Source organism: Condylostylus longicornis, unplaced genomic scaffold, assembly GCF_029603195.1.
Source record: "Condylostylus longicornis isolate FDR11 unplaced genomic scaffold, ASM2960319v2 ptg000075l, whole genome shotgun sequence".
NCBI lineage: Eukaryota > Metazoa > Arthropoda > Insecta > Diptera > Dolichopodidae > Condylostylus > Condylostylus longicornis.
The window spans coordinates 3,939,931-3,949,939 of NW_026578043.1; the positions used below are offsets into that span (position 1 = coordinate 3,939,931).

At 26.8% G+C, this 10,009-nt stretch overlaps 1 protein-coding gene across 1 annotated transcript in view; it reads left to right on the forward strand.

Annotated features, from left to right (window-relative positions):
• The window catches only part of LOC129612625 (uncharacterized), a 76,300-nt gene extending 68,064 nt beyond the window's left edge, over nt 1-8,236 (forward strand). Inside the window, exon 2 of the mRNA XM_055526320.1 lies at nt 8,107-8,236. Within this exon, the coding sequence (XP_055382295.1) occupies nt 8,107-8,110 (4 nt within the window). The 3' untranslated portion in view covers nt 8,111-8,236. The remainder of the gene's footprint in view (nt 1-8,106) is intronic.
• The last annotated feature ends 1,773 nt before the right edge of the window (nt 8,237-10,009 follow it).

Consider the following 10,009-nt stretch of genomic DNA (forward strand, 5'->3'; position numbering starts at 1 on the left):
TCAGGCGTCAGCAACTGGACGTTTACTACGGGCCAAATATACATTTTTGTGTATATAAAGAGAAATAATCAACCGATTTCATTGAAATTTAATATATGAGTTCCTCGTATTAAAACAATGAACATGTAAATTTTTTGGAAAGATCAGGCATCGGCAACTAGACGTTTACTACGGGCCAAATATACATTTTTGTGTATATAAAGAGAAATAATCAACCGATTTCATTGAAAATTAATATTTGAACTCCTTGTATTAAAACAATGAACATGTAAATTTTTTGGAAAGATCAGGGCTCGAAAACTGATCTGCGGGCCGATTTTACATTTTTCACCATATATACGGAACGAATTGATGGAGTTTCTTGAAATTTGATATTTGAGTTCTGGTTGTTACCAAAACTAACTGGCGAGCATTTCAGGGAATTCGGGTAGCACAAAGCGAAACTCTACTAAGAGCCAAATTTACATTTTTCTAGGTATGTTAACTATAAGCTTACTAATGTCCTAAAAATTGGAAAGAAGTATTTAACAGACATTTTTATAATATTCTGTAACGCTTTCACTTAACTAGACAATACACATTGCGGTCGGTTATGTGCTGACCACATCAGATTTTTTTTATTGATATTCACAAAATATGACTCAAAAGTAATTGTCTCTGTTCAGTCGGAAGAATCCAAAATCGTATAAACTTTAAATCTGAGCAAAATATTGGAAAATTTTGGCGTCATTGGTACACGGACGCCATTGCTTTCTAAAAATAAGGTGATAGAATTCAAAAAGAAATAAAAGATCAATAAAACATGATCAGAGATTTATTTTCTTTTTTTGTTCTCTTTAAAATAGTTCAACTTTTATATGTTTTTATAGCTCAGAAATCATGATTTTACAATAGATTGTTAGATCAACGAGTTTGTTGTTCTTGGGACGAATTGAAAGTTTTTCTCACTTCTCGAACTAATTTACATATTCATATTTCCTTTACTTTTAAAAAATTCAATAACATTCTCAATTGTGCATTAAATAAAACGTTAAAAGAAGGTACAAGTACAATATTTTCATATTAAAACAAACTACACGATGTTATACCTTTATGGAAATCGCATACATATGTATATGTAACATGTTTGTGTCAATACACAAATTATGTACATGCCTTCATGTTTAAGCAATGTAGAAATACTATTAAAACGGCCGGCTTTATTCTTCTTTTGTTCCAATTTTTCCATTTTAATTATGCTAGTAAAACACGTAAGTAATTAGATATCTGCTTTTTTAGAACATGTACATATATATATGTACATATGTATGTATTTAGATTTTAATATGAACAGTGCGTTCTAATGTAGAAAAATAATTATTTATATTTATAAACTTATTACAAGTATGTTATCAAGATTTTGTGGAAAAATATATTATTTCTAGGTCTATATAGTTAATATTTTTAAGTAAAATGCCAAATAATAATAATAGTAGATTATACAAAACTCATGACACCTATAAAAACTAAAATAAAGAACTAAGGTTACTTGTATTTTAATTTAATTTCACCTTAACTATTCTGAAACACACACGTACAAGTAATTTAAATATTTCATCTTTGCAATGTTCTTATACACTTAAATTATATATCAATATACAAAAATTTAATATACAGTTATCGCATACAGTTGTCGTTGAAGATAATGTTGGTGTATACTAAAATTGCGAAAAATACGGGTGTATCAAATTTTTTTTTGTTAAATAAATGTACATATTATAATGTAAATATAATGGTAAAAAAAAGTAGAGCTATAAATCATGTAATATAATACTTTTACTGTTATTATTAGGTCATCAATAGAAATAATATTTAAAAGTAAAAGTTTAAGATAATAATGAACAAAATTCATTTTCTATGAAAGCAATATTCGGCGAAGAAAACCAACTGGTTTTCATTAGTAAATTTGTTCATTTTATACAAAGACGCATACATAATATTCTTGATTGTAATTATGTTGAAAGTTGTTAATATGATGTTCAAATAAGAGTACGACTAATTAAAATCGAGTTTTTTATTAAATTGCTAAAATATTTTTAGTATCGCTTAAGTATCTTATTTTATTACAAAAATGGGGCAAATCTGCACAAGAGGTAGAGGAAAATGAAAGAATCAAATTGTATCCAATGAATGACAACAAAGTTTGCAAGTAAAAAAAAGAGTGTTTTCTATGGTGCTTGTATGGGTTTTTATATCAAAATTGCTAACTAAATGGGCAAAATTCGTTTTAACTGAAAAAATGATTTGAATCAAGTGACAACAATAGACATAAAGCGAAAAGTTACAAATTTAATTGGTAAAAAAAGAATTGTAGTTTGAAAAATGCCAAAAATGAAGGAATAAAATCGTGGGCTTTAAATTTAATTAATCTTAAATACTATGTTAATATCTTTCATAGTTTCTTGAATTTGTAGTAAAATTTTAATAATACAATTTAACCATAATGCAATACAAATAAAATTCCTTGGGGACAAGCAACCCAGAAACCATTATAGTTTGTGATACGCAAAACTTTATAGGGTAAATAAAAAATTGTTGAATTTTATTTATCTTGCGATTTTATGGAGGCAACAAGATATTTTTTTTTTAATTTTAAAAATCAGCTAACGAAAGCACCATTTTTGCTAAGTAATATGTAGACGAACGTATTTAAAATAGGATAATTTTAAATTTCAATTTGCAAAAATTATGCAAATTTTACAAAATCTTTCTTTTCCCCTCGTTTACCCATTTTTAACGCTTTTCTAAAAAAATCCATCCGTCCGTCTGTCCGTGTCTGTTTACAAAACTTCTACACCCTTGAAGATAGAAAGCTGAAATTTGGTATGTAGAAGAAAATTTATTTCGTTAGAAGAAAATTTTTTCCCATCTCCACGCTCTCTCAAGTTATCAGCTCTCGAAATTTGTAAAATTTGAATATTTGGCAACCTTTATTTCCGAAACCACAAGCTTTTTAATTTTTATAAACGCTGCAAGCCAACAGTAAATTCCATGCCATTAAAAAACATAATTATTTTTCTTAATTAACCCTTAAAATGAAGCATTATGTTAATTCCTCTTTAAATTAATTTTTGATTTATTTCGAAGACTGCATAAATCGTTCATCCTAAATATATGCAATCCTAATAATAGTTTCGTTGAAGGAAAATAATTTTATACAAGTTTTACATATACTGTATTTAAAAGCAGAATTTTCACTTGTTGAAGGAAAAAGTGCTACAATACAAACCACTGGTTTGACTCAACCTTATTTATTTTTATTAAAAAATTCGAATTTTTTCGCATGAATAAAAATGTGACGTGGTCCTGATGCACATGTTATTCCTTATGTTTTTTTTTTTTTAAGTAGCGAACTAAAAATTACTGAACGTTCGAGCATACTTAAAAAAAAAAAATTTATAAAGTATGTATAAAATCCTTGGTGATTGTTAAAAACAAAAAACGTATACACTTCATATTTTTGCATGTAATTTGCGGCGTACACTGCTCTGTTTTAATTTTAATCAAGTACATGTTTTAACAGTTTTACTAATTATTGTGATAAGTTGATAACATTTATATATTTACAACACACCAACTTTTATATCATGTTTGATATAAATAACCGAATCAATGCCCGAGGGAATTTATTTGAACATCGATAGTTTGCAAATTAAAATGCATACTATTTATGACACTATACAATTAATTAAATTTTAACAACTGAAATCAACTTATTTTTAATTAAGGAAAACAAAATTTAATCTCCGGTTCACGAATAAAATTCAGTTAACTTAGCTATTAAGAATATTTTTCTAAAGGTGTTCACGTATTTTTCTATATACATATATATTATACAGCAATAAAATTTTGAATCCATTTCATGCTAAAAATGCTTCTAATGCATCAAACTGTTTATTAATTTATTAATTTAAGGTGAACTATACATACGTACATAATTTCAAGAAAAACTACCGGAAATGATATTTTCTTCATGAAATGAAAAAAAAATTAAAACTCAAAATTTTTAATCCCACTGACCTCTTCATAATTATTTCTTGTCAAATTTTTTATCCCTGTCTAATTTACTTCAATATGTATTGTAAACATTATTGTAAGTACACCACTTAATTAAAGAATGCTTGGTTATGATTACTTAAAGCGTTCACTCAAAACACATTAAACTATAGACTTTTACAAATCGTTTAAACTTGTCATTGCTTTAAAAAGAGATTTGAGTAGGTACATAGAGTCACATCTCGGAAGTACCAATTAAATTTACTCCAACTAGGTTTAGTCTTATAAGTTCTAACAATATAGGTGTCATGCAACAAAAATATTGTTAAACTATAAAAACTTATACAAACTACAGTGACTGATGCCCAAACTTCACGTAAACAGGTTCTTTCGTCAGTTGCAACACAAATTTTAGTATAAACATGATTTCCTTTTTTTTTTTACTTCATAAAAAAAAATTTCACCACTTAAATTCCGTTTATTAAATTAGCTCAAATAAAAAAAATTTTGGATTTTTTTGTAAATAGTAATGGTTATAGTAAAATAGTATATTTCGAAGCATGAAATATTTCGTATTGCTAATGTTCTATACATTTAGAAAGAATCTTAAAAATTAATGCCAATATTTTTTGAAAATGCGCAAAAAATATTACCAATTTCGGGTTCTTCAAAGGTTCAACTTTTTGTGTGTTCTTTTTTTTTTCGGATTTTTTACATATTTTATTTGTGGGCAGAGCTTTAACTGTATAATAAAAAGAATTTCTGTCTAAAAATTTATAATGCTAGGTAAAACAATTTTAACCGCGATCGAATATATCAATATCGAATTTATTATAAAATTGAATGTTCACATCCAATATGCTCATTTCGAAAAACAAAAACTAGTTACAATTTACTTCCTTTTATGGTAATATATTTCTTTATACTTACTTACATTGACTATAATTTGTGTTATATTTGTCATTTATAACTTGTAGATTTAAAAATATAAATTGAGTTGATTTTGGCACCTGCTGCCTTTTTAATGTTTAACGTAGACATTTTACATACTATCTTATTTAAATTACTATATTTAATTACAAAATAAATTAAAATTAAATTACGCGCTTTATTATAATAAAGTTGGTTATTAATTCATTTTCATTAACCACCTGCATTGCTGAAAAAAAAAACAAAAATTAAAAATTTATAACAAGAGTTTTCGTATTGAAGTATTCGAAACCATTAAAAACTTGCTAAAATTTAAAGCCTGGACCAATGTTTGAATTAAAAGTAAACAGTATAAACAAATTAAATAAAACTTCCCCTGTAAACGCATGGCAAATACAACAAAATTTAAAAAATTCGCATATTCTTTTGCAAAAACGAGTTCATTTTTTATTGAAGTTCATTGGCTGTTGCATACACTCTTTTTAATTACTTTTCAAACCTGAACCTTTTTAAGAACAAAAATCAGTGGAAACACAATTTAGTAATAATGATTCATCATATATTTTATAAAAATTTATAGTATTTTTATAGTATTTTCAGGTTTAACCAAAAAAAATTATCGCAGTATATACAATCTACATCAAATTTGCAATGTGAAAAAACTAATTCGAGAAATTTTTTACAGAAATTTTCTACTTAAAATATTCATTCCATAAATTTTAAACGGATTTTACTGTGCCTAGCAAGTTTAATAATGCGAAATAACCGAATGACGAGTATGCAGGTTTTGTATTTATGTGCATATAATCAGTCAATAGAGAATTATGCCGAAATAATGTAGAAAAAATAATATTTTTTCATCAATTTATTAATCTAGAAAAAAAAACTGATGTGGTCAGCACATAACAACCAATCGGAATGGTTATTGTCTAGTTAAGTGAAAGTGTTACAGAACAATATTAAAATGCCTTTTAAACTAGTAAGCTTTCAGTTAACATACCTAGAAAAATGTAAATTTGGTTCTTAGTAGAGTTTCGCTTTGTGCCATTCGAATTCCTTGAAAGGCTCGCCAGTTAGTTTCGGTAACAACCGGAGCTCGTTTGTTGTTTTAACACTCCAAATTTAAATATTAAATTTCAAGGAAATTGGTTGATTACTTCTCTTTATATGGGCAAAAATCTAAAATTGGCCCGCAAAAAAGAGCAGCTCCCAAGGCCTGATATATGCTAAAAGTTGATCAATTCGTGGCATGGCCAAAACAAACTCACATATAAAATTTCATGAAAATCGGTTCAGTCGACAGACCGTCACCTCTATGGAGAAGTGCGTTTGTGTCGAAAAGTTGATATGCAGAATTTGTTGCCATTATTACGTAATCTTCCTTATTATATTCAATGCGGTCAGTAAAAATATTTAATGGAAATAAGTATGCAATAACAACAAATTAAAATACAAAAAAAAATCAACTTAAATTATAATTGTGGCTTTTATAAGAAGAGCACATGCACCAAAAATTTAGCACATTGTGACAAGACACATGTTTGATAATTATCTTACTCGTGTTACATTATTTTCGTTACACTTGTCAAATATTTACAGAAATTTGTTTTTTTTTTTGTGGAAAAAGTTGAAATAAACTTTAAAGAAACAGAATAATCAATTGAGCTTGTCAACCTTGGGATTAATTAAAAAAATGTTGAATACCATAAATAAAACGAACGCATGCACAAAGTTTTCCGAAAGAATCAAAAAATTTTTACGGCTTATGGCACTTGTTACACCGGCCTGTATAAAAAAACGGAGCTAAACGGACTAGATGTGCATATTTCTTCGGATAAGTGACATTATCTGGAAAATAAATCTCCAATCCTTTATATTTAAATTAACATAACAAATTCGTATACTTAACAAAGTTTTCCATGTAAATTTTTTTTATGGCAGTATTAAATCCAAAATTTGTATTCGATATTGTAACAGTATTATTTCCGATGGATTTCGTAATTTACGTGCACAATTAAATTTTCAATCTTTTAATGTTTAATGGAAAAAATAACTAATTTTTCAATATTTTAGGGCAAGTTTCTTTAGCTTGAAAATTTGAGAAATTTAAATAATATTTTTTTATATAGTTTGCTTGGTTGAATGAGTGTATGTTTACCATATGTACCTTCACTCCTAGAAGTCGTATTTATAAACTTGAGAGAAGTTTTATACGAACACGCAAAAAGTTTGTTCGTCTGTTTAACAATATTTGATTCAAATCATTTCAGACATTGGTGTTTGAAAGAAAATTTACTTTTCAAAATGAGGTTGGATAAATATAGCAGTAATGAGCGTGAATAATTAATAAAGACAAGATATAAATGAATAATTGCTCACATATAAAACAAATTTTATATTATAAAAAACATTTTAATTTGCATGAATTTTATAAAGAGAATGGAAAATTATTTTGCATATGTTTAACAAATTTTGGTTTTAATACTTTTGAGCTCTTAAATAGATTATAAATTTCGTTTAATTTTTAAAACAACAAGTAGGTTCATTGACTTTATTTTAACTTCGAATATTTAACAAAAAAACAACGTTAGTATATTTATACAGATGCATATAATTGTATAAATTTTCAGTAACAAACAGAATAATTTGATGTTATTGATTTAAAGTAAAATGTGTTTAATTTAATTCTGCTAAAGTGGCGTAAAGAGAGATTCATCTTTAAGTAGTTAACAAGCAGAGCTCTAACAATTTATAATGAAAAAGGCTATAATTTGTTTTAAAAAATCAAAGTATAACGTAGTAGGCTAACTGTGACAACAGGTCGGAAGAACACATTTGAACCAATTAATATTAAGTTAAAAACAAATTGAAATTTGTATCACACATTGTATGGTTTCTTGTAATGCGAATTACATATTTGAATACAGAAATATAATCCGAACCTATAGGGCAATAAATTGCAGAAGTTTAGTTTTAATTTAATTTTCTTCGAATTTCTAACTGCCTGGAAATGGAATAAAATTATGACCAGCTAATGTTTTAATTATAATATTAAAAAATTTAAAGTTTGAATTAAAATCTTTAAAATTTCGCATTTCAATCAATATAATTAATTATTTACCTTTTTTTGTTCTTTTGCAGGTGAGTATTAAAAATTCATCACATCAACTAGTTGGAAATTCATAAAGCTCAGTAGAAGTCTCTTTAAAATCATTCAAACATCACGTAATAATTTTTTTTATTTAATTTGTTATTGCTATTCAAATGAAAAGATATACGTTAATGTTTGCTTGCAGAATCTTAAAATTTTTTTCAACTATTTTCTCTTCTGATTTTAAATAGCACGGACCCTGAAGGCATTGTTTGTGTTTGTGTACTTTGTTTTTATTATTTTTTATGCATTATGCAATTTCTTGATTTCTGAAATCTGATTTTTGCCACATTGCATGCAATAAGGGAAGTTATGTGTTGGCATTAAATTTCACATGTCGAGTTTTGAGTGGAAATGCATTTCCCTATGATAGAGACGCGTTAATAAACTATGTTTAGAGAGATGTCGATCGTTTGTTTGTCCATCTGTGCAAATCAGTATCTGAAGTTCGGCTGAACCTATTTTCACCAAATTTTATATTTGAGTTTACTTGAAGGTTAAATGATTTGATCAACTTTTGGGATTGTCAGGTCTCACACTATTCTTAAGAAAATAATCAACTAATTTTTCTGAAATTTCACATACTAGCACTGCCTCACAATACAACATGTGACATAACTTTTTAACAAAATCTGGTATCATCAAGTGGACTTTTACTACGAGCCAATTTTACATTTTTGGGATAAAATGAATCTGTACTAAGAGCCAAATTTACGTTTTTCTAGGTATGTTAACTACGAGCTTATTAGCCTTATGCGGTCGGTTTTGTGCTGATCATATCAGATTTTATTAAATGTATAACTCTGATTCTTCGATGTTCTTTTCCCGTTCTATATGAGAAAAATATTAGGAAAAGAGCTATTGATCTCTTTTTGAAGTTAAGGGCCTGATCGTATATCTCGCCATTTTACTCGAGTGAGAAGAAAGTGAGTAACTATCATATATTTGTATAATGTAATTTTCAAGTGAGAAGAATTAGTTAACGTTGAGTCGATAATTTGAGAAAAAATGCAAATGTCTAATTTTAAAAATGAGTAATCTTTTTGGTGAAACATCCATTAGAAAATACTGTGAATTGTGACTTGAAAGTGAATAAAAAGTGAATAAAAAAGCGAGATACGCGATCAAACTGTAAAACTCAAAATTTAGAATCTTAGACATCCATACTTCTTATTTAACAAGAATGTCACATTTATTACGGTTAACTTTGGACGGTTAATAACTCAACTTTATGTACTTTAACTCGTCGTAATATTTTTTACCATTACTCGTATATTGAAAATTATTGTAATCACGAAAAATTATACAAGCAAAAGAATAATGTGAAGGGCTTACGAATTTTTCAAAATTTGTACTATATTTATGTAATTTTTGCTCTGAAAAGATAAAAGCAAATATTATTGGCCTGTTCTTTTGAAAATTGGATTTTAAATACATTTTCAAAGAAATTTTGTTGATTATTTCCTACATACCATTAAAAATGTAAAATCAGCCCATAAGTAATAAAGGTTAAGTTAGTGGATGTGCAAAAAGTTGATAAATTCATCAAATCTTCAAAAAAAAAAATCAGATGTAAATTTGTATGAAAATGATTTTCACTAAATTGATGTAAATCGGTTAAGTTTCTCTAATATGGAGAAGATCATTTCCATTTGTATGTGAAATTTGATGTGATAATTTAACCTGTCGATGACAATACCTGTTATTTTATATATGGTCTATAATACATCAGTAAAACGACTTATTTGTTTGGAAATAAGGAGAAATTAGAAAATTTTCTGCAGTTAAAATTTTTTGCAGTGCAAATGAAAAAAAAATAAAGCTGATAAAAAATGGTAAAAAGCACAAATTTTTTTTCTTTTCTGTTGAGCATTTTTTGATTATTTGTTTGTC